Source organism: Cyprinus carpio, chromosome B18, assembly GCF_018340385.1.
Source record: "Cyprinus carpio isolate SPL01 chromosome B18, ASM1834038v1, whole genome shotgun sequence".
In the NCBI taxonomy this organism is placed as follows: domain Eukaryota; kingdom Metazoa; phylum Chordata; class Actinopteri; order Cypriniformes; family Cyprinidae; genus Cyprinus; species Cyprinus carpio.
Genome location: NC_056614.1, coordinates 238,224 through 261,790, shown reverse-complemented (window position 1 = coordinate 261,790; position 23,567 = coordinate 238,224). Strand labels below are relative to the sequence as shown.

General features: G+C 42.9%; 1 protein-coding gene across 1 annotated transcript in view; it reads left to right on the top strand.

Annotated features, from left to right (window-relative positions):
* LOC109099310 (reelin-like) overlaps window positions 1–23,567 on the top strand; it is a 68,688-nt gene that overhangs the window by 19,570 nt on the left and 25,551 nt on the right. Inside the window, exons 18-39 of the mRNA XM_042743366.1 lie at window positions 347–533; window positions 1,239–1,444; window positions 2,932–3,103; window positions 3,182–3,388; window positions 3,748–3,983; window positions 8,557–8,714; window positions 9,649–9,862; window positions 10,017–10,093; window positions 13,791–13,949; window positions 14,049–14,243; window positions 15,270–15,543; window positions 16,838–16,978; window positions 17,077–17,254; window positions 18,249–18,333; window positions 18,437–18,619; window positions 19,195–19,363; window positions 20,414–20,516; window positions 20,606–20,832; window positions 20,910–21,133; window positions 21,964–22,114; window positions 22,203–22,461; window positions 23,300–23,549. Of these exons, the coding sequence (XP_042599300.1) occupies window positions 347–533; window positions 1,239–1,444; window positions 2,932–3,103; window positions 3,182–3,388; window positions 3,748–3,983; window positions 8,557–8,714; window positions 9,649–9,862; window positions 10,017–10,093; window positions 13,791–13,949; window positions 14,049–14,243; window positions 15,270–15,543; window positions 16,838–16,978; window positions 17,077–17,254; window positions 18,249–18,333; window positions 18,437–18,619; window positions 19,195–19,363; window positions 20,414–20,516; window positions 20,606–20,832; window positions 20,910–21,133; window positions 21,964–22,114; window positions 22,203–22,461; window positions 23,300–23,549 (4,055 nt within the window). The remainder of the gene's footprint in view (window positions 1–346; window positions 534–1,238; window positions 1,445–2,931; window positions 3,104–3,181; window positions 3,389–3,747; window positions 3,984–8,556; window positions 8,715–9,648; window positions 9,863–10,016; window positions 10,094–13,790; window positions 13,950–14,048; window positions 14,244–15,269; window positions 15,544–16,837; window positions 16,979–17,076; window positions 17,255–18,248; window positions 18,334–18,436; window positions 18,620–19,194; window positions 19,364–20,413; window positions 20,517–20,605; window positions 20,833–20,909; window positions 21,134–21,963; window positions 22,115–22,202; window positions 22,462–23,299; window positions 23,550–23,567) is intronic.

Here is a 23,567-nt window from a genome sequence, read left to right as displayed (position 1 = left end):
TTTATGATGGAGCACAAATAGTTAGCTATACTAGAAAAAGTCACAGTGGTGCTAGTTATAGTGGATCATTTATGTGAGGTTTTAGCAAATTAATATGGAATCATTTAGTATTTTATGTGATGCAATCCACTTTTATGTTCTTTGTCAAATTGATTCTTACGGTGGATGATCAGTGTGTGCTGAACGCGGTTTGAGACGCTGACGGTGAGCCCTTCATGGGCGGCTCAGGGTCAGATGTATGTGACGGCTCAAGGCGAGCGGGGATGATTTGTTGGGTCACTGCGTCTAGCAGCGGCTCGTGAATCAGTCGCTGGAGATGAAAGGTCATGCGTTTGCTCTGTTCCAGGTGTGATGAAGGCTTCGCCGGCTCAGACTGCCAGCCGCTCAACACTCTGGCCTCCAGTGTGCTCTCAGACTTCGAGTCCCAGGACACCCTGATGTCAGCGTGGCAGGAGGTGACCGGAGGCGAGATCGTGCCGCCCGACCAGGGCTGTGGGGTGGTTTCCTCTGGGTCCTCTCTGTACTTCAGTAAGGTATGATAACAGTCATGATCCAGGGTTACAGCTCGACTCTTTCTGCTTGTTTCAAGGATTTTGCTTCTCCAGTCTCCCTTTCGTAAGGATGTCTGTATTGTGATTTTTGCTAAACTGTATTTAGTTTTCTGATAAGGCAAACACAGTACAAACAACACTACAGTACATTTAAATATACAGAAATAAGTAGACACAAAATAATGCAAGAGCTGTCAAAGATAAATATCTTTGAATATATGAATCCCTAGGAAATGACTGACTGACTGACTGAAATGAATGAATGAATGAATGAATGAATGAATGAATAAAAATGATAGAGTGCATAAGACCAGTATAAAGTGATCATATTCCCTAATCTAATACAGGCTTCCATATTTTCCCAAATAAATGTAACTTGTCAACTTCTGTATTCTTGTAAGCTTGTACTGATGTGAAATCATCAACAAAAAAGATTCCTTCATATTTGGTTCTGATCCCCCAATGTCCTTTTAATTTTTTAATTCACAGGCCTTTTTCTTGAACTTCAGTATTCTGTGAGAGATGAAAACTATGAGTGAAACAAACTCTAGTGTGAATCTGGAGTATAAACCCATTTCATCATGAAATTTGTCTGTGAAATCACCCATTTGTCTGTGATCGCTGGTATTATGACACAGATGCTGCTGTCTAATAAAGTAATAAAGTAATCCTCTCGTTGGTCATCAGGATGGGCTGCGGCAGCTGGTCAGCTGGGATCTGGACACAGAGTGGGCGGAGTTTGTGCAGTTCTACCTGCGGATGGGCGGAGACGGGGCGGAGTGTAACCAGGCCGACAGCAGAGAGGAGGGGCTTCTGCTACAGTACAGCAATGATGGTGGAATCAGCTGGGGTCTGATCGCAGAGATGTACTTCACTGACTTCACCAAACCACGGTGAGAATAACACAGAACAATTCACTCAATAATGCTCTGTTTGTTTAAAGCGGTCATATGATGCGATTTCAAGTTTTCCTTTCTCTTTGGAGTAGATTAGATCATACTGAATAGATAAGATCCCTAAAGTTGCAAAGGCTAAAGTCTCAAACCCAAAGAGATATTCTTAATAAAAAGTTTAGACTCGTCCACGTCCTTCTAAAATGCCTTGTTTAAACACACCTGCACATGTCTACATCACGATATGGGAAGATTTGCATAACGCCACCCAAATGTTCACACAAAGAAAGATTAACTCATTAAAGTAATTCATTAACTTGCTGCTTATAACAAGATTAATTATGATCATGATAAATGACAGTTTATAGACTAGTAAACATTGAAATTCAATTAAAATTTACCGTCAACTATAGACGTTGCATCCATTGATTCCGCGATGTTAATCACTGACACGCCCCCAACTCGTACAGATCGGGGCTTAAAGAAAATCCCGAGCTCCCCACTGGTATTTACGATATTGTGGTGGCGTTCATGTGCATTCAACTCGTAAATACGATCGATATGAGATGACTTGAACGCACCAAGAGCCTCGTATTTAAAGTGTGTGTAATTGGTAGCAGCTGTGTGTGTAATCAGTGCAATGTATGATGGGAAATATAGTCCGTGATGACATGCAATAGTTTGTGTAGTGTGAGAGTCAATGTAATGGAAGGGTGACCTCTGGTGGCAATCGGACGGAAGTCCATGGACAGGATTCGTGACATATTTAAACTAAGGACACATTCATGCAGAACAAGTTCTGGTGTTTAAAACAAGCGTGTGTCGCAGCGGAATGGATGTAGGAGTGAACTCAGGGATCTTGTGATGCATTTTTAAAAACTGAGCATCTTTTCAAAGACCAGTGCAGTGGAATGTAATAACACATTCTGTGTGACCCAGCCATAATGATGATTTAAATACTGCAGCTAGTTATTTTATCTAACCATCTGATATATGTGACCTTGGAGCATAAAACCAGTCATAAGAGTCATTTTTTTGAAACTGAGATTTATATGTCACCTTAAAGCTGAATTAAATAAGCTTCCATTTATGTATAGTTTTTTAGGAAGACAATATTTGTCTGAGATACAACTATTTGAAAATCTGGAATCTGAGGGAGCAAAAAAATCTAAATATTGAGAAAATCATCTTTAAAGTTGTTCAAATTAAGTTCTTAGCAATGCATATTACTAATCAAAAATTAAGTTAAGTAACATGATCTTTATTTAATATTCTAATGATTTTTGGCATAAAAGAAAAATGGATAATTTTGACCCATACAACGTATTGTTGGCTATTGCTACAAATATACCTGTGCTGCTGATGACTGCTTTTGTGCCCCAGGTTCACATATGTCTGTGAGTGTCACGTCCACCATACTGTGTATTAAGCATCTTTATATGAATGTTTTATGAGTGTTTGTGACTGGATGATGTTGTTTGGCTCAGGTTTGTTCATTATGAACTTCCTCTGGCCTCTAAAACACCCTGCACACGTTTCCGCTGGTGGCAGCCGCTGCACTCGGGCGAGGGCTACGATCAGTGGGCCATCGATGACGTGATCATCCTGTCTGAGCGAGAGAAGCACGTCATCCCCATGGCTGATCCTACACTGCCTCAGGTGAGACAGACACAAGCAGATTCTGCTGCAGCGCTCCTGAAGATACGACAGAGCTCTCATTCTCCTGTGCTTCTGCAGAACTTCTACGAGAAACCAGCTTTCGATCATCCTCTCAACCAGATGAGTGTGTGGCTGATGCTGGGAAATGAAGGAATGGACAAGGACCGTAACGGCAGTTTCTGCGCTCCCACTCCCTCTGCACTAGTGTTCGGCCGGTCAGATGGGGACCGGATGGCAGTGACTCGAGACTTGGCGCTCCGTCCCGGATACACGCTGCAGTTCAAGGTACTGATGTAAGGCTGTGTGGAGGAATTATTCTTTTTCATAAGCATGAAATACTTTATAAAGCTCTCAACTGATCGTGTGTATATGTGTGTGTGTGTGCGCAGACACTTTATTGTTTGTGCACTTTAGTTTTTGTTGTCACCTTCATGTAAATCTTCAGGAATAAATTTTTGTTCAAAGGACCTTGAATTTTGCATTTCGTTTGGTATGCAGATTTTTTGCCTTTTTTTATGTTTCTCTATTCACTGAATCTACGCACCCAAATATAAACATATTCTTTTTATTTTATTTGATTGATAATTTTTTTCATATTTCTACAGTGTAGACAGCACAGTAACTTTGTACTGTTTCTCCTTCAGCTGAACATCGGCTGTGAGTCGGTCTTCAGTGCGTCGGCACCCGTTCTGCTCCAGTACTCTCATGACGCCGGCCGCACATGGGCTCTGGTGCGGGAGGGCTGTTACCCAGCATCCCCTGGGGCCACGAGCTGCGAGGGCAGCGGACGTGAACTCAGAGAGCCCACTGTGTACCACACAGGAGACTACGAGCGCTGGACCAGAGTCACGGTCGTATTGCCACGGGTTGTGGCCGCCAGGTAACGGGACCCTGGGATTGTTTTAAGAACAGGGTCCAAACATGGCTTCATACTGTCAGAGACATGGGGACATTTCTGAAGAACAGTTATTTAAAAAAATAAATTAATAAGATTTTCAAAATGCTTTAAGCATTTCTTTACACTGCAGGCAAATATCCCAGGGGTAGATTTTTTTTGTTAATACTTTACAATACAGTGGCACTAATATGCATTAATTGATGCTTAACTAATGGACTTATAACCATGAATTAATGTGAAACTCATGAAGAACTAAACCGTTTGTTAATAATTTCTGCATCAGCAACAGTTGAAAATTCTATGATTCATAGATTAAGTTATCAATAAATTGTTATTAGTTAAATGTGTCACAATGTATTAATTCCCATATAACATATATTAACCAATAGTGTAAATTCATATGTTAATTACCACGATGGGTTAAAGTCATGCATTTCAACTTCCAGTTGTCTGCTTTAATTAATCATTAGCTAATGATTTGCAAAGATATCATTATGTTAAGACTTAACTTGTTGAGGCACATGACTAACTAATTCAAAATCCATAACCAAAATGACATATTACTTCATTAGTTAATAGTTGTGTTCCTCAACAAGTAAAGCCATAACATAATGATACATTTGCAAATAATTAGCTAATGATTAGTTAAAGCAGACAACTGGAAGTTGGCGTACATAGCAAGCGGCCAATTCCCCTGTGCACCTCAGCACTAAAAGTGCATTTCCTAAAGAGCAAATTTCTCTAAAAGAGCTTCATGGGTGCGTCTTTGTAAAGACGACGGATCGTCCTTATAAGGATGCCGTTTCACCCGTGTGTATCTGGGTACGGACGTTACCTGGCAACGGATGATGGTCACGATCGCTGTCTTACATGTCTGGCCATCAAGCACACTGAGGTGGCCTTTGTGGATGAGTCATGTTCCCACTGCGGGAAGATGACCATCTCGGAGCTGGGCCGGAGTCCCGTTGCCACGATTACACAGAATGAAGATTCGGTCGTGCTGCCGCTCCCCAGGATGGTGGCAAAGCCTGAATCGGATCCGGCAATAACAGCTATGCTTTCCCGGGCCGCTGAGAGGGTATGATTGGATGATTGGTTTCTCAAGGTGACTCGCGCTGGTTCTCAGCACCCCACCCCAGTGCCTTTCTTCCCGAAAGTACATGACGAGCTCACCAGGTCATGGATGGCACCTTTTACTGCCAGAAACCGGCTGGTGGGCTCCTCCTCCCTCACCACCCTCGATGGCTGTGCAGTGGAGGGGTATTCGGTGATTCCCCCAGTGGAGCAGGCGGTAGCGATGCAATTGTGTCCTAAGTCTGCCTCCTGCTGGTGGGAAGACCCGGTGCTTCCTTCCCGGGCCTATAGGCATTCATCTGGTCTAACCGGCAGTGACTATATGGCTTGCGGGGAAGCTACTTACGCCTTACACGCTATGGTGTTACTGCAGGTGTACCAGGCCAAGGCACTGAAGTACCTGCACGAGGGTGGTCACGATCCAGAAGTTCTGAAAGAACTCCGAACCACCACTGACCTTGCGCTCCGAGTGACGAAGGTGACCACGCATTCTCTGGGTCGTGCGATGTCCACGCTTGTGGTCCAGGAGCGCCATCTCTGGCTGAGTCTGGTTGAAATGAGGGATGCCGACAAAGATCAGTTCCTTAATGCCCCTGTGTCCCAGACCGGCCTGCCTCTTCGGCGATGTGGTCGAGAACCTGGCCCAGCAGACTGAGGCAGTCCAACCTTCTGCCCGGCAGGCAGCTGCTGCCTCCACCCATCCACCGGCTGCAGCTCCCCCGCCTTCTCGTCGCCGAGGGTGGCCCCCTGCGTCCACCCCCGCTCCCGGCTATGCGATTCAGTTCGCCCAGCGTCCCCCCAAGTTCAGCGGTATCTGCTTCACTACAGTGAAAGTGTCCGATGCCCCTGTTCTGCGGGTAGAGATCGCAGTCCTACTGGTGAAGGACGCGATAGAGCCGGTCCCTCCAGCCGATATGAGGATGAGTTTTACAGCCCTTACTTCATTGTACCCAAGAAAGGCGGTGGGTTATGACCGATCTTGGATCTGCGAGTTTTGAACCAGGCGCTTCATCGGCTACTGTTCAAGATGTTGACGCAGAAACGCATCTTCGCATGCGTCTGTCCCCGAGATTGGTTTGCAGCAATCGACCTGAAGAATGCATAAATTCAAGTATCGATCCTTCCGCGCCACAGACCTTTTCTGCGGTTTGCTTTTGAAGGACAGGCATATCAGTACAAGATCCTGCCCTTCTGGCTGTCCCTGCCTCCCTGTGTCTTCACAAAAGTCGCGGAGGTGGCTCTTGTTCCCCTCAGAGAGCAGGGTGTTCGCATTCTCAACTATCTAGACGATTGGCTGATACTAGCACAATCTCGGGAACAGCTGTGCAAGCACAGGGACCTGGTGCTCCGGCACCTCAGCCTGTTGGGCCTTCGGGTCAACTGGGAAAAGAGCAAACGCTCGCTGATGCAGAGGATCTCTTTTCTCGGTATGGAGTTGGATTCGGTCAAACAGACAGCACGCCTCACAGAGGAACGTGCGCGGTTGGTGCTAGCCTGCTTGAATACGTTCAAGAGCAGGACAGCGGTCCCACTGAAGCTTTTTCAGAAGCTCCTGGGGCATATGGCAGTTGCAGCGGCACTTACACCGCTCGGTCTGTTACATATGAGACTCCTCCAGCACTAGCTTTATGTCCACAGCACTCACCGGGTCCAAGTTACACCGGCCTATCGCCAAACCCTCACCCTGTGGTCAGATCTTGTGTTTCTCAGGGCAGGGGTGCCCCTAGAGCAGATCTCCGGGCATGCTGTGGTTTACATGGATGCCTCCACCACCGCCTGGGGGGCCACGTACAACGGGCATGCAGTCTCAGGGGTTTGGACGGGCCCGCAGCTGCAGTGGCGCATCAATTGCCTAGAGTTGTTAGCAGTGCGCCTTGCCTTGAACCGTCTCAAATGTCGCGTATGAGGCAAGCACGTGCTGGTCCAAACGGACAACACAGCGACTGTTGCGTACATCAACTGACAAGGTTGTCTGTGCTTCACATTCTGGGCCTGCTCATCCGTACAGCCGATGAGCTGTCTCGAGCAATGCTCCTGGGAGAATGGCGACTCCATCCCCTGACGGTCCAGCTGATTTGGAGACTGTTTGGAGCCGCTCAGGTAGACCTGTTTGCTTCTCCAGAGACCTCTCACTGCCAGTTTTTCTACTCCCTGACCTAGGGGACACTCGGTATGGATGCACTGGCACACAGCTGGCCGCAGATTCTACACAAATATGCGTTTCCCCCAGTGAGCCTTCTCGCACAGACACTGTGCAAAGTCCGGGAGGACGAGGAGCAAGTCTTGCTAGTGGCACCGTATTGCCGCTCACTCAACTACAAGTGTTGCATCCTCCTGGGCGCTGGCTCGTGGTGCCTCGCTGACAGATATTTGTAGAGCTGCGGGCTGGGCGACCCCTAACATGTTCGCTAGGTTCCATAGCCTTTGTGTAGAGCTGGTATCCTCCTGTGTTCTCACCTCAAACGGGTAGTGGCACCGAGAGGCCCCGGTTAGTGTCGGCTTGCTAAAACTGCTCCAGAGTGTCCGTACTGTAGACCCTGTTGAGATCCTCCATCACCCTAGGCAGCTGGACGTGTCGGTACTCGTATGCGTGTAGTCCACGGTATAGCATTAGAGCCCGTATTTCCCCGGCAGACTTCTGCCTTCTCAAGAGGGTTTGAATCACCTCAAATCTCTCCATATAAACCTAAATGGATGCTATATGTGTATTTTCTTCCGAAAACTCCTTCGGGAAGGATGGGGCTTCCGCAGCATCCCTGTTCCAAGCTAAACAGGTACGTTTTCCCAGTGTTATCCAATCTCACCCAGTGAGGTAGTGCTTTGACAATGGTGAGTGGAACTACTTGTTCCGAGCCCCGGCCTATACATATGGTAACCGCAGGCAGCTCACACAGGGCACTGGAAGGGGCAGCACCTTTTGCGCTTTGGTAGGGATCCCAATTAGTCGGTCACCAACGTGACGTAGAGAGTGACCGACTGAAAGGGAACGTCTCGGTTACGTATGGTAACTCTCGTTCCCTGAAGGAGGGAACAGAGACGTCACGTCCCGTCACCACGGTTGCTGTACCACCACTGAACCAGGGGTCACCGGCTCGGCTCCTCAGCGAAAACCAGGTATGCATTGCACCTGCTGCCTTATTATACTCAGGCTGTGATCAACGGCAGCTGGATGCATGCCAATGTGCATTGGCTCATTAAGTTTACACTCGAAGTAGATTGGTCTATCGAAGCGATATCCCAATTAGCCCGACAACAACTCTACTTCCCCTCCCCCTCCATTAACGAAACTAACCTTACGTAACCGAGAAGTTCTTCAGGAGTTACACATTAACTCGTGATTATCTGTGCATTATTTAAGGATGAACTAATGCACATTTGTGCCACCATATTGTAAAGTTTTACCTTTTTTTTTTTCAAGGTAGTGATTATGATAATGATTATAGCCTCAGTTTTGATCTTTATATTCCCGTGTCATTTTCAGCAAGACGCGCTTCCGCTGGTTCCAGGAGAGCAGTGTTTATCGGGACGCCCCTGCGTTTGCACTGGATGGCGTCTACATCTCTGAGCCCTGTCCCAATCACTGCGGCGGTCATGGAGACTGTATCTCAGGCGTCTGCTTCTGCGATATGGGATACACAGGTAACACTCACAAGTTGAATGTCACGTTGTCTCTTTTTTTGGTGAGGCACCACCAGTGTTGGGCAAAGATATTTTTAAAAGTAATACATTACAATATTGCGTTACTCCCTAAAAAAGTAACTAATTATGTTACTTAGTTACTTTTATAGAAAAAATGTGTTATGTTACTTTTGAGTTACTTTTTAAATCTGAGCAGGGCTTACTTGTTTGTTTTTAATATAAAAAGTTCTATTTTTGGCAACTGTAAAAGCCCTTTCACACCAAAACTGAAATGAAAACACCTCGGGCTGAAGGAAATGTAAATTCAGAGGCTCTAGCTCAAACAAACTGCATAAAGAATATGACGAAATATGAAGAAAGTTCAATACTAAATTAAACACAAATGTGTCATTTTTGCTTAGTATGGTTGAATTGCATTATCAGAGGTCAGTAGCAAAAACATTGGTTAATAAAATTGGATCAAATACATAAATTATATTGTTTTATTTAACATATTTAATTATTGCAGGTTTGCATCATATTCTGAGTTTGTATTTGACTGTTTTTATTGATTTTGAGGAGCACTGAATGTGTTTTTGTTCAGGTGAGATGAGTAAACACGTTCATATTTAGTCTAGAACTATAGTAAGATCATGTTCACACACAACGCTCTGCACTTACTCCTGATTTCTGTCACCATGGCAACACCAGAGCTGTCACTCAATACATGGAAACAAAGTAACTGGAGTTATTTATTTGAAAAAGTAACTCAGATATTTCCTTCTAAATTAAAAAGTAATACGTTATTTTACTAGTTACTCTAAAATAATCTTATTACATAACTTGCATTACTTAATGCATTCCCCCCAGCACTGGGTACCACTATATGTGTTGTCATAATTGTTTTTTTTTATTTTCATACATGTTTGGTTATGTTTGTGTTTGTGGTGGTCAGTGGAGGTGGATCAGTCCAGCTGTGTCCCGTCGGCTCCGAGTCCCACTGAAATGGTGGAGGATTTCGAGGGGAAGCTGAGCCCGCTGTGGCAGAGCCTGAGCGGAGGACAGATCGGGGACGGCTGCGGGACCATCAGCGAAGGAAAAGCGCTGTACTTCAGCAGCCTGGGCAGACGAGAGGCTCGCACCACGCCGCTGGACACCACCCACACCCGGTCAGTGCCACCACACTGCTGGACGCTCACAAACAATGCGGCTTTAGACCTTCACTTGACACCAACCGTGTGTTTCACATTCACTGCTTGTGTTTGTTTTCTCCCTAACTCAAGTAGAACACTCTGTCGTCTTCTGTTTTCTTCTTCTGTACAGTTTGGTTCAGTTCTACATTCGTATCGGAGGGAAAAACATGGGCTCCACCTGCACTCGCCCCCGCTCCCGAAACGAAGGTGAATATTGTGGAGTTTAGTAACTGCTGATCTGCAGTACACTGAAAAAAAATCTACAGTAAAATTAACGGTAAAAAACTGGCAGCCAGAATTTTACCGTAAAAAATACGGTAGTGATATTTTAGGTTTTATTGATTTAACTTAAATTTAAATACCATAATTTCATTAACTGATATAATGTTAATATACTGTACTAACTTATTAAAGTACTGCAATCTGTTTAGTACGTTTATAGTACACTGAGAAAGTCACATGATGAACCAAACCCGTAAGACCTCTGTTCATCTTCAGAACACAAATTAAGATATTTTTGATGAAATCCGAGATCTCTCTGACCCTGTCTAGACAGCAATTTTTCTATGCGCAAAAAAAAGTATTCTCGTAGCTTTATAACATTACGGTTGAACCACTGATGCTCGACTTAAATCCAAAGGTGACAGAGCATTCTCAGTTCTTGGTTCTAAGCTCTGAAATTCCCTACCTTTGTCTATTAGACTTTCCCCTACTCTTTCTACATTTAAATCTTCTCTTAAAACATACTTTTTTCTCAGGCATATGTGTAATTTGATATTAATTATTAAATTAATATAATTTTTTTTTAGTCTTAAATATTGTTTTATATTGCATGATTTTCCTGTCTTAATTTAATTATTTTTGTTTTGGTTTCTTTTGATATTTTATTACTAGTGTTTAAATTGTATTGTATAAGGATGTTTTGTTTGGTATGTTGTGCAGCACTTTGTTCAGCATTTATGCTGTTTTAAAGGGCTATATAAATAAACTTGACCTTGACCTTGATGCCACATGAATTATTTTACCGATCTCCTTGCTACGTTTCTGAGCCTTGATCATGGTAAGACCCTTGCTGTCTATGGGAGGGTAAGAAAGCTCTCGGATTTCATCAAAAATACCTTAATTGTTTGTGTTTCAAAGATGAACAAAGGTGTTATGGGTTTTAAACGGCATGAGGGTGAGTAATTAAAGGGATAGTTCACCCAAAAATGAAAATTATGTCATTAATGACTCACCCTCATGTCGTTCCAAACCCGTGAGACCTCCGTTCATCTTCGGAACACAGTATAAGATATTTTAGATTTAATCCGAGAGCTTTCTGTTCCTCCATTGAGAATGTATGTACGGTATACTGTCCACGTCCAGAAAGGTAATAAAAACATCTTCAAAGTAGTCCATGTGACATCAGAGGGTCCGTTAGAATTTATTGAAGCATCGAAAATACATTTTGGTCCAAAAATATTAAAAACCTACGACTTTATTCAGCATTGACTTCTCTCCCGGGTCTGTTATGAGCGCGTTCACAACACTGCAGTTTAGTGATATCCGGTTCGCGAACGAATCACTCGATGTAACCGGATCTTCTTGAACCAGTTCACCAAATCGAACTGAATCGTTTGAAACGGTTCGCGTCAACAATAAGCATTAATCCACAAATGACTTAAGCTGTTAACTTTTTTAACATGGCTGACACTCCCTCTGAGTTCAAATAAACCAGTATCCCGGAGTAATTCATTTACTCAAACAGTACACTGACTGAACTGCTGTGAAGAGAAAACTGAAGATGAACACAGAGCCGAGCCAGATAACGAACGAAACATTGACTCGTTCTCGAGTCAAGAACCGTTTATGTCGGACGCGTCCGGTTCGAGAACCGAGGAGCTGATGATACTGCGCATGCGTGATTCAGACTGACACACAGCGCGTCTGAACTGAACTGGTTCTTTTGGTGATTGATTCTGAACTGATTCTGTGCTAATGTTATGAGCGCGGGTAAAACCGAAGGCTTGAATCAAGGGCAATCATCGCCAATGAAGTCATTACGTCGAGCGCAAAAGAACTGGGTGAACCGTTTTCGGCAACCGGTTTATTGAATCAAACTGTCCGAAAGAACCGGTTCGCGGAGAAGAACAGAACTTCCCATCACTACCGGTGATCCGAAAACCGATGCAACCGGTTCTTGACTCGAGAACGAGTCAATGTTTCGTTCCTTATCTGGCTCGGTTCAGTCAGTGTACTGTTTGAGTAAATGAATTACTCCGGGATATTGGTTTATTTGAACTCAGAGGGAGTGTCAGCCATGTTAAAAAAGTTAACAGCTTAAGTCATTTGTGGATTAATGCTTATTGTTGACGCGAACCGTTTCAAACGATTCAGTTCGATTTGGTGAACTGGTTCAAGAAGATCCGGTTACATCGAGTGATTTCGTTCGCGAACCGGATATCACTAAACTGCAGTGTTGTGAACGCGCTCATAACAGACCCGGGAGAGAAGTCAATGCTGAATAAAGTCGTAGTTTTTAATATTTTTGGACCAAAATGTATTTTCGATGCTTCAAAAAATTCTAACGGACCCTCTGATGTCACATGGACTACTTTGAAGATGTTTTTTATTACCTTTCTGGACGTGGACAGTATACCGTACATACATTCTCAATGGAGGGACAGAAAGCTCTCGGACTAAATCTAAAATATCTTATACTGTATTCCGAAGATGAACGGAGGTCTCACGGGTTTGGAACGACATGAGGGTGAGTCATTAATGACATAATTTTCATTTTTGGGTGAACTATCCCTTTAATGACAGAATTTTCATTTTTTGGTGAACTATCCCTTTAACACACATGATAGTGAAATAATGCAACAAACATTAAAGGGATAGTTCACCCAAAAATGAAAATTAGATGTCGATCTGCTTACCCCCAGGGCATCCAAGATGTAGGTGACTTTGTTTCTTTAGTAGAACACAAACCAAGATTTTTAACTCAAACCGTTGCAGTCTGTCAGTCATATAATGTAAGTGGATGGGAATCAAGGCTTTGAGAGTCAAAAAAACATACACAAACAAAACCAAATTAAACCCTTCGGCTTGTGATGATACATTGACGTGCAAAGACACAAAACCATTGTTCTGTGCAAGAAACTGGAACTTCTTCTTGCTTTACGGCGGATCGCAGACTTATAAGTACATTACTGCCACCTATCTCTCAAATGGACCACTGACACTCCTAATTGAGATTGAAGATAGAGTATCAATGGTCAATTTGATAGATAGGTGGCAGTAATGTACTTATAAGTCTGCGATCCGCCATAAAGCAAAAAGAAGAAGAAGAAGATGTGTCAGGCGCCTGCTGTTGAGAATGCGTTAAAAGTCTTGTTTTGTGTTCTGCTAAAGAAACAAAGTCACCTACATCTTGGATGCCCTTGGGGTAAGCAGATAAACATCAAATTTTCATTTTTGGGTGAACTATCCCTTTAATTTGACAACATTAGATGCTACATACAATCCTAATGAACATAACTGGTAAGAAAAAACTTAGAAGAAACAGTCGTTTCTACACCACCAACAAAAAAATCATCAAATGTGAAACGTACCACTGGAAATTCTGGGAATGTCCATTTATGTTTTTTCACTGTATATAGTAAGGAAACTTACCATTAACCAATTAATAGGTTTTTACTGTAGCATTTTTACAGTATTTTGCCGTTGAAATCACAATATTTTTTAACAGCGTAGGTCACATGGACCGGACTGGAATATTGTCATCCTTGTCATCTGATGTCTGTGTAAATCACATCAGCTTGAGCAGCTGGATAAGACGATCTTGTACCAAAAATACTGCTGCTTGTGCCTTTTTCTCATTTTCTCAGTAATTCAACAATTATTGCTTTCTTATGTTTGTCAGGTGTGATTGTCCAGTTTTCCATAAACAATGGTGTTCAGTGGCAGCTCCTACGAGAGCTGGACTTTGGCTCGTTCCTGGAGCCTCATGTGGTGACGATCGAGCTGCCACCCGCAGCCAAGACGCCGCACACCGTGTTCCGCTGGTGGCAGCCGCAGCAGGGTGAGAACAGATGGATGTCATGTGATGGACTTACTGAAGGTGTTGTGATGCAGTGCCTCATAGGAGCCGAACAAATCCTCATGTGTTCCTCTTTCTCAGGTAAACACTCGGCCCAGTGGGGTCTGGATAACGTTCTGATCGGAATGAACGACAGCGCCAGGAGTGGGTTCTTCGACACGTTTGATGGCACGTCTCCATTAAGACACAACTGGTATCGAGTCGTAGGTGGAGAGGTGACAGCAGACTGTCTGAGCCCAGACTCAGTGTTGAACTTCAACTCCGAGGGCATGGATAGTGAGTTAATCGCCAACACACCCATAACGTCATGTTCTTAACAGACATTTATATGTGCATTTTCATCTGGAAATGAGGCATTTACTCATCTGCAATATGTTGCTACAACATTTTATGATGTGTGTGATATTGAAGGCGTCTGAATTGGCTCCTTTGAACATGTTTATCAGATGCGTGTACACAATAATGTATTTAAATTCAGAATTAAGATAACGTAAACTGACAGTGTGTACAAAGGGTGGCACAATACTAAGTTGCTCAGACTTCATTAAGGGGCAGTTTGTATCTGCATACAGTGATGGCCAAAAATGATTTGAACACTAGTATTTTCACCAGCTAAGTCAGTTACTTATTTCTATCTTTTGCTGTAGTGTGTCAGAAGGAAATATCAGGTTACATTTCCAAACATTCATTAGGCTATTAATGTAATTAATACAGTGAGGTGTTTGTGCTGCACACAGAGATGTGATCTGATCATCATCAGTCTGTCTGGAGTCACATGAAGAAACAGAACACACTGAGACAGACTCAATCCAGAAGAACTGTGTCTCCGAGACGCTTCAAGAAACCTTCCTGCAAAGCTACAGAGCTGTTCAAAGTGTTAGGCATAAATAGATTTTCTTTATCAATTAACTTCTATTAACTAAATTAAATCAACATTTGGTGGAGCATCCTCTGTGTTTAAAGCAGCTTTTGCCCTCGGTGCACTTGAGCAGAGTTTCTCAGGAGCTTTGCAGGAAGGTTTCTTGATGCCTTTTCTTGATATTTCCTTCTGACACACTACAGCAAACAATAGACATAACTGACTTTAAAAAAATTAGCTGCTGGAAATACTAGTGTTCTAATCATTTTGGCCACCACTTTTGTCCTGTCTTTAAAGCATTTCTATAAAAATGACATTACACTGTACATACAAAGCCTTTTAGAGAGACTCACCCCTTCAGAAGTGGATGAATCACACTCGTATGACAGAATCTGCTCTGAATGCAGCTGGGTTTGAGTTGACTGAATGCTCTCTCTCTCTAGAGAGGCCGCGTTACGCTGAGAGCTGGGACTTCGAGGTGTCTGGCTCTTCGTTCCTGCAGTTTGATCTGAGCATGGGCTGCAGTAAGGCTGCGTCTCCGGCCCACGGCATCCATCTGGAGTTCTCCACAGACTGCGGGAGACACTGGACGCTCATCACACCCGAGTGTGTGCCTCCGGCCATCGGCTGCTCTGGATACACGCAGCGGTCCGTGTTCAGTGCGCCACAGTTCCTGCAGTGGAGGAGAGTCACCGTCTACCTGCCCAGCGCTGCCATGTAGGACCCGCTCCGACTCTTTACTCAGATGATGCTGTGACTGTGTCTCAGATGATTTATTCAGTCCCACTCTAAGGGCCAGATTCACTAAATGACAAATTTTGCGTTAGAGTGCAGTTCCATTAAAGCACAGATGAGAGGGGAAATTCTGCGTGTCATTTAATGACAATGCACACATTAAAGAAAACAGATGCAGCAGATCATTTCCATAAGAACCAACGCAATCTACGAGAGCAGTGCAAATTACACCTGCTTTTTTGGGGCGTTAAATAAAGGTGCAAATACCAGTAATTTGATGAGCGCAAACATTAGTAAATCACGCTGAATGATTGATTTTAAAACTCTCCTCCAATAAATTTTGGGTCTAAAAGAGAAACTCCTACAAATGCATAATCAATAAGGTCAGGCGCAAAAAATAACTGTCCATGCTTTTTCAGTGCTAATTCTTCACTGCACGTCTTTAGTAAACCCTCACAGTACTGTTTTAATGCCAAAAGACGGTTTGCGCTGGCACAAGCTGTTAGTAAATCCGGCCCTAAACGTTTGTACAGCCCCTGCTGTGACAGTAACAGTGATGCTGTTAAATGATAATACTGTGGTACTTTGGTACGTACCGTGATATTTTACATATGCCTTGGTACACATCCAGCGTGATCAGTGTGTCTACTAACATCACATGTGCAAAATGGGTTAAGAGGAAGTGATGGCATGAATAGCAGTAAACTGCAAAGCGCAAACCTTAGTAAACCACCTTGATTTATTTTAATTCTTTCCTCCCATAAATACTGCGTCTGAAAGAGAAGATCCTACAAATGAAAATGCAATAAGATCAGCTGCAAAAATAACTGCGCCCACAGCTTTTCATCTCTAATGTTTCACTGCGTGTCTTTAGTAAATCCTGACATTAATTCACCATGGGTTTCATCGAGAATGTTCTATGGTTTTTAAGTGAAATTTTAAGTTTTTAAGTGTGTGGTAAACATAACTTGATGAAACTTTGTTGTAAACATAAATTGCACACACACTTATTAGAAACATATGTTTTTTAAAACAGACATAACTGCTTCAAAATTTGTGTTTTTAGTTTATGTTGTAGAGTAAAACATGTATCCTGAAGCCACATACACCACATAACTCATAAAAATAAAAAAAAAAAAAAATACAAAAACACATATATATATGTGTAAAACCTCACAGGAAAATCTCGAAGGAATCTTCTGAGTTTTGGTATCACAGCTGCAGCAGTCTATTTAATGTAAGTTTGCATGTTTGAATGTTGTTCCCGAACGCATAGTTCACCCAGAACACGCTTCCGATGGATCCAGCCTCACTTGACTCCTGGAGCTGATGGCTGGGCGCTGGACAATGTGCTGCTGACGCCCGGCTGCCCGTGGATGTGCTCCGGACATGGACTGTGTGACAACGGACACTGTGTGTGAGTGTGGACTCCAGCTGCTTCAGCTCCTGATAGCTTCATATTCCTCACATGCTCCTCCGCGATCCTGCAGTCACACTGGTTTTTCTCTCGCTCAGCTGTGATAAGGGCTTCGGCGGGCCGCACTGTGTGCCTCTAGTCGCTTTGCCATCAGTTCTGAAGGAAGATTTCAATGAGAACCTGAGGGCTGATGTCTGGCCGGAGGTGTACGGGGCAGAGAGAGGCACACTGAGCGGAGAGCCTCTGAAATCAGGAACGGCCCTCATCTTTAAAGGAGTGAGTATTGCAGTCAAACAGCAGTGATCTTCCAGCGGAGTATTACTGCACTGCCTTATGCATCGAATCCTCCATCGTCATAGAAGTAAAGGAACACTTGTGTCCAGCATTTCACGAGTTCACACTAGCTATGTTTCCATCCAAAGATGCAAAATTAACAGAATTTAAAACTGGAATATCACATACATATTTGTGAATAAAGCACCTTTTCCATCCAACGAGTCAAAGAGAACAAAATCATCACTAAACTGGCAATAAAATATCTGTAAGAAAACTACGAGAAGCCACTGAATATAATAATTTTCATATATATAATAAATAACTTGCACCTCAGAGAGAGCAGATGTAACACAATGAATGCAGTCATTGCTTTCAGAGGTGGATTCTGCTGTTTGGGAACGCAGTCGTGTAAGACAGGAATTATACAGAAATACTTTGATGACAGACTTTGCTCAGGCATTCCAGAACGACCAGAACAACATACAGATGCTGTGAACGAGATCTGTCCGCTGGTTAGTCAAGTTATCTCGTCTCATAGAACAGTCACATGACTTTTTCAATGAGCATGGTGGAATTTATTTGGTAAATGTGTTTCCATCGTAGTTTATGTGTATTTTTTCTTATCGGATAAAAAGTTTATCCTACTTAATTGTGCACACAAGTTTTTATGCACATTTTTAGAATTTATACACAACTTGGCATTTTCATCCAGTGTTTTTTTTTTTTTTTTTTTATGTGATATTCCAAAAAATAGGTGGATGGAAGCATAGCTACTTGCATATAATAAATAGAGTAAAGGTTATGAGTATTTGCTGTGTTGTCTGAGCGGAGGCTCCGAGCTCTAAATTTTGGCCGGAACCCTTCTGTACCCCCCCCCCCCCAACAGGTTAGGACAGGAATAGTTAATAAGTACAGAACTTTGTATAGAAGTATAGAAGTTTTCTGTAATGGAGTTTCAAGTAAATGAAGAGAGATGAGTTTTGTGTTCCTGCAGGAAGGGCTGCGGATGCTGGTCTCAGCAGATCTAGACTGCACAAGCACCATGTACATCCAGTTCTCCTTCAAGTTCATAACGAAGGGTGAGTCTGACGTGGAGCGTGCTTGATCTCCAGCTTTTCTGCTTGTCTTCTGTCAGCTGATGGAAATGGTTGTAAGCACATTATTGCTGTGTTTTACTCGCAGGCGTACCTGAGCGCTCTCACTCCGTGCTGCTGCAGTATTCAGTGAATGGAGGGATCAGCTGGCTGCTTATAGACGAGTTTTACTTCCCCACCTCCACAGACACACTGTTCGTTCACATGTCTTTGCCTCCCAGCGCACAGACCAACGCTACACGCTTCAGACTGTGGCAGCCGTACAACAGTGGTAAGAAAACACAGTCATTCAATCTTACCCACGTACTCCTCACTCAATCACAAATACATCAATATATCCAGATGAGTTTGAGTTTTTCCAGTATTGGAAAGTGAGAACCGTAACAGGAGAAGAATTTTAATGCATAAAGGCTGGAATACATTACACAACATTTGCCCAGATTTACAGACTGGAGGAGTCGATGCTAGTGGTTGAAAATCAAACCCAGATTTGAGTTGACAGATTTCATAGAAATTTGTGTAGTGTATGATGGTGACAGACTCTGATTCTTTGAGCTTCAGTCTCTGATTCCATCCAGTGGGAAATCAAACATGTTTTATATTTTGAGCTGATTTTGGAAGACATATTGTTTTAATGTGTTGCACGTTTTAAAAGTCACGTTGTGTATTTCAGCTTTAAGATGACAATCAGACGTGCATTGATTCCTAAACCTGATGTCATATAAATACCTCAAACATGTGCAAGCAAGTGACACGAGGCTCTGGTTCTAATCAGTGTCTAACAGAGCATACATGTCTTTTTGTCATTGCTGTAATTGTTACACTTGTCATTCTTCAAACCCTCAGGGAAGAAGGAAGAGGTGTGGGTGATTGATGACCTGATCATAGATGGAAACACCATCAATAGCTTGCCGGTTATATTAGACAGCTTTGAGGGAGGTCCTCAGGAGGGGAACTGGCTGTTTTATCCTGGAGGAAACACTGGATTCTACTGCCCCTATCAGAGGACAGGACTGTGAGTAGTGTTCATGTACACCGGTGTTCAAGCATCAGCCCAGCTCCTGTCATCCAAACTCAACAGGATCCTGCATTAAACCACTGAGCCTCCAGCTCTTGATGCTGATGGGTTTTAGTGCTGTCAAACAATTAATCACATCCAAAATAAAGGTTTTTGCTTACATAATATATGTATGTCTGCTGTGTATATTTATTATGTATATATAAATACACACACATGCATGTATATATTTCAGAAGAATATGTTGTTTATATGTATTGTATTTACTAACAGTACTTGTATTGTATAAATGGTATGAATATAGATATAGACAAAATATATACCGTATGTGTGTGTCTTTATATATACATAATAAATATACACAGAACACACACATATATTATGCAAACAAAAATGCAATTAATCGTGATTAATCGTTTGACAGCACTAGTTTTTTTGTCATTTATTCTCCTACATAGTTTATTTACTTAATCAGATTTATCAAACACAAGAATGTCATAAAATACAAGATATTAAATTATAAAATGATATAAATGTATTTATTTATATATTAATAGATAGATAAGATAATTAGATAGAACATTTGCATAAATTTCATAAAATTATTCATTAATAAAATTTGCTGTCATTTAAAAGAAAAATACCAAATACTAAACATAGAATTTTTAATTACAGGGATGAAAATTTATATCATTTATTTAATTTAACTATATAACATATAATACACCCAATTTTCATGATTATATATTCATATTAATTACAGTAATTATAATAATTATGTATTATATTATTGCATATATCTTATTTTATTATTAAAATGTAATAATTATAAATGTTCATCACTGTAATTACTTTTATATATATACAGGTATATGTGTGTGTGTGTGTGTGTGTGAGTGTGTGTGTGTATGTGTGTGTGTGTGTCTGTGTGTGTGTATTTTTTATAGTTTTTTTGTGTTTACATTACAATTCTAATCGATACCCTTCCCCCTGATGCTGATGTTTTGAGAGAGTGATGGCATCATGTTAGTCTCGCTGTGTTTGCAGCGAAGAGGACTCAGCCGTGGTGTTCGTGTCCAGTGAGCTGGGTGAGCACTCCATCACCACAAGAGATATTGATGTCAACGAGAACACTGTCGTCCAGTTCGAGGTAGGGCTTTGTGTGATAGATGTTGGCATCTTCCTAACTGTAAGCTGTGGTAAGGAACGTCATTGGCTACTGTGTGATTCCTGTTCTAGATTAATGTGGGCTGCACAACTGAAAGCTCTTCCTTGAACCCTGTGCGTCTGGAGTTTTCACGAGATTTCGGAGCCACGTGGCATCTGCTGGTTCCTCTGTGTGCCGGAGGGCCCAGACTCAGCTCTCTCTGCTCGGCGGAGCTCCACCCGGCCAGCGTCTACTATCCCGGCACCACACAGGGCTGGAGGAGAGAAATGATCCACTTCGGCAAGCTGCGGTTGTGCGGGTCAGCGAGAGCCGCTTGTGTGTTTTTACGGGTCCCTGTTGTGTGTTGGGTGTGTGACGGTGTTTCTGTGCTTACAGCTCCGTGCGGTTCCGCTGGTATCAGGGGTTTTATTCAAGCGGCGCGGCTCCGCCCACATGGGCCCTGGACAGTGTTTACATCGGCCCTCAGTGCCAGAACATGTGTAACGGCCACGGTGTGTGTGTGCACGGTACTCACTGCAGCTGCGATCCGGGTTACTCTGGTCCCGACTGCTCCGTTCCAGATGTGCCCAACCCAGATTTCCTGAAGGAGGATTTCGAAGGTACAGTAACATACAGATAACCTTTACAGTATGTTGTTATCTGACATGATATTCATACATTAAAGTGGCTGCAAAAAGTGTTTGGACACTTAAGTCACACTGAAAATGTCTGATCTAGTAAAAAAGTAATATATTTAAAATACATTTCATAGTAAGTTTAGTTCAAATATACTAATATATCTACTGACATAACGTTTGAGACTTACCGCTATAAAAATTATAATTAAACTTTATTTGGAGTACTACTTGTGCACAATGCGCATTTCTTAATATTAAGCCTATAATGTGTTTTAATCTCACTATTGATGAGGATGAGGGAAATGATGTAAGAGATGTTCAGGGGTTCTGAACCTTCGGATGCTCTTGGCCCTCCAGCACCTGAACCTTGTGCCTTAAACAGAGAAAATCAATAACAGCTGGCTCTTCCAAGATTTTTATCAGAAGAAACTACTTTGGCACAAGAAGCAACAAGTCATTTAGCTGATGTTTTCTCTTTTTGCAGCGTTGAAAAGTTTGTTGGTGTAACACATATTACACACGGGATTGTGCAATATACTTTCTACTGCTTATTTATTTATCTGTTTTTGCCGCTATGTCGAGCTGATTGTTGAGTGTTACTCTTTATTCTGTGTTTTGTATTCTGCTTGTTGTGTGTTACTTTTATCATAAAGGAGTTGCACCGACTTTCGTTGTACAGCTGTGCAGTGACATGAAAGTCTTTCTGAATCTGCTCCTCATAACAGGAAGTGTTCGTGGTGACTGACTGGAGCAGATTCATTGGGATTTGTCTGTGTATAAAAATTATAAATTTTATTGATTGTGTCACAAAGGTGGGGTTTTGGAGTCTGAACATTTCAAGTTGATGAGTGGAGGAAAGCCTTCCAGAAAGTGTGGCATCACCACCAGCGGGAACCACCTGTTCTTCAGTGAGGACGGTTTGCGAATGCTGGAGACATCAGATCTGGATCTGTCTAACGCTAGGTATTCCACAAACACACCAGATGCTTCACCGTGAAAAATGTCCTTCACACCATTAGAAATGTTGGAGATGTGTATGTGTCCCGATCAGGTTTATCCAGTTCTTCCTGAGACTGGGCTGCGGTAAAGCGGCTCCTGACCCGCGCTCCCAGCCGGTGCTCCTGCAGTTCTCCGTGGACGGAGGTCTGAACTGGGCTCTCCTGCAGGAGTTCCTCTACAGCAACAGCAGTAACCAGGCTCACCTCGTGGCCCTGGAGATCCCTCTCCGAGCGCGATCCTCAGCCACACGCCTGCGCTGGTGGCAGCCGTCTGAGAACGGACACTTCCACAGCCCCTGGGTTATTGATAAAGTAAAGAGCTGCTACACCAAGACACACGTGACATTACTGCAATACACTCATTAACACTGTATTAAATATTCAAATTCAAAACTATTAAGCAATTTCCCCCTCAGAGCTCATTATATGACAAAGTTACTTATAGGTAGGAGAATGTCTAAAGTGGACCATCAAAGTGAAGTGTTAACAGTTATTTTTTATTGTGAAACCGTTTTATATCACAAAATGATAATCTAGCAGTGATGACTGGGTACAGTAAGTACATACTAGCATCATATATCATTCAGTTGCCATTGTGATAGATTTCATCAGTAGATTTGATCCGGGTCGTTCAGGTTAGCCGCAGGCTTTGGACTGGGCCACACTGGGACATGTTTGAGTCAGTCCAGTCTTCATTTGTCCATTTGTGTTTAGGATCAATGTCCCACTGAAAGTTTCAGGACTGTTTCTGCTGGAACATTAAGGTGAGTTCCTAGAGGTCCAATCATAGGTGGTCAGCCAAGATTCTTGACATTTCGACCTGGTTTAACATGCTCTTCAAACATGCATTCTACTCGGTCAGTTACAGTTTAATCCAGTGAAATTCAGGCTGCATTTCTCAAAAGCATCATGAGCTAAGTTGATTGTAAAGAGCACTGGTATCAACAGTTCTACAACCTACTTATGCTTACGATGCTTTTGGGAAACGCAGGCCAGGCGTCTGAATGGTCTTGCAAGGCACTGTTTATACAGCCAGTGAACATGCACATTTTGGCTGATGTGCTGGTTTTGGATCTGTATGTAGACTGGATATGTGAACTCTGTTGCCCTGCTGTGATCGCTGTGTGTGTGTGTGTGTGTGTGTGTGCAGTTGGTTGTGGGCGGCAGTGCCAGCGGTTGGGGGCCGCTGGAGGACGACTTCTCCTCCACAAATGGACGCTCTTGGCTGCTGCACCCCGGTGGCACGCGGATGCCGGTGTGTGGCTCTGACGGAGAAGCTTTCGCCTTCATCGAGAAGTCAAACACACGCTACGGCATCACCACCGACATCAGTCTGGGCCCAGATGCCTTCATCCAGTTTGATTTCTCTGCCTCCTGCTCCGTCACCTCCTCCTGCTACAGTACGTCTCCTGACATGA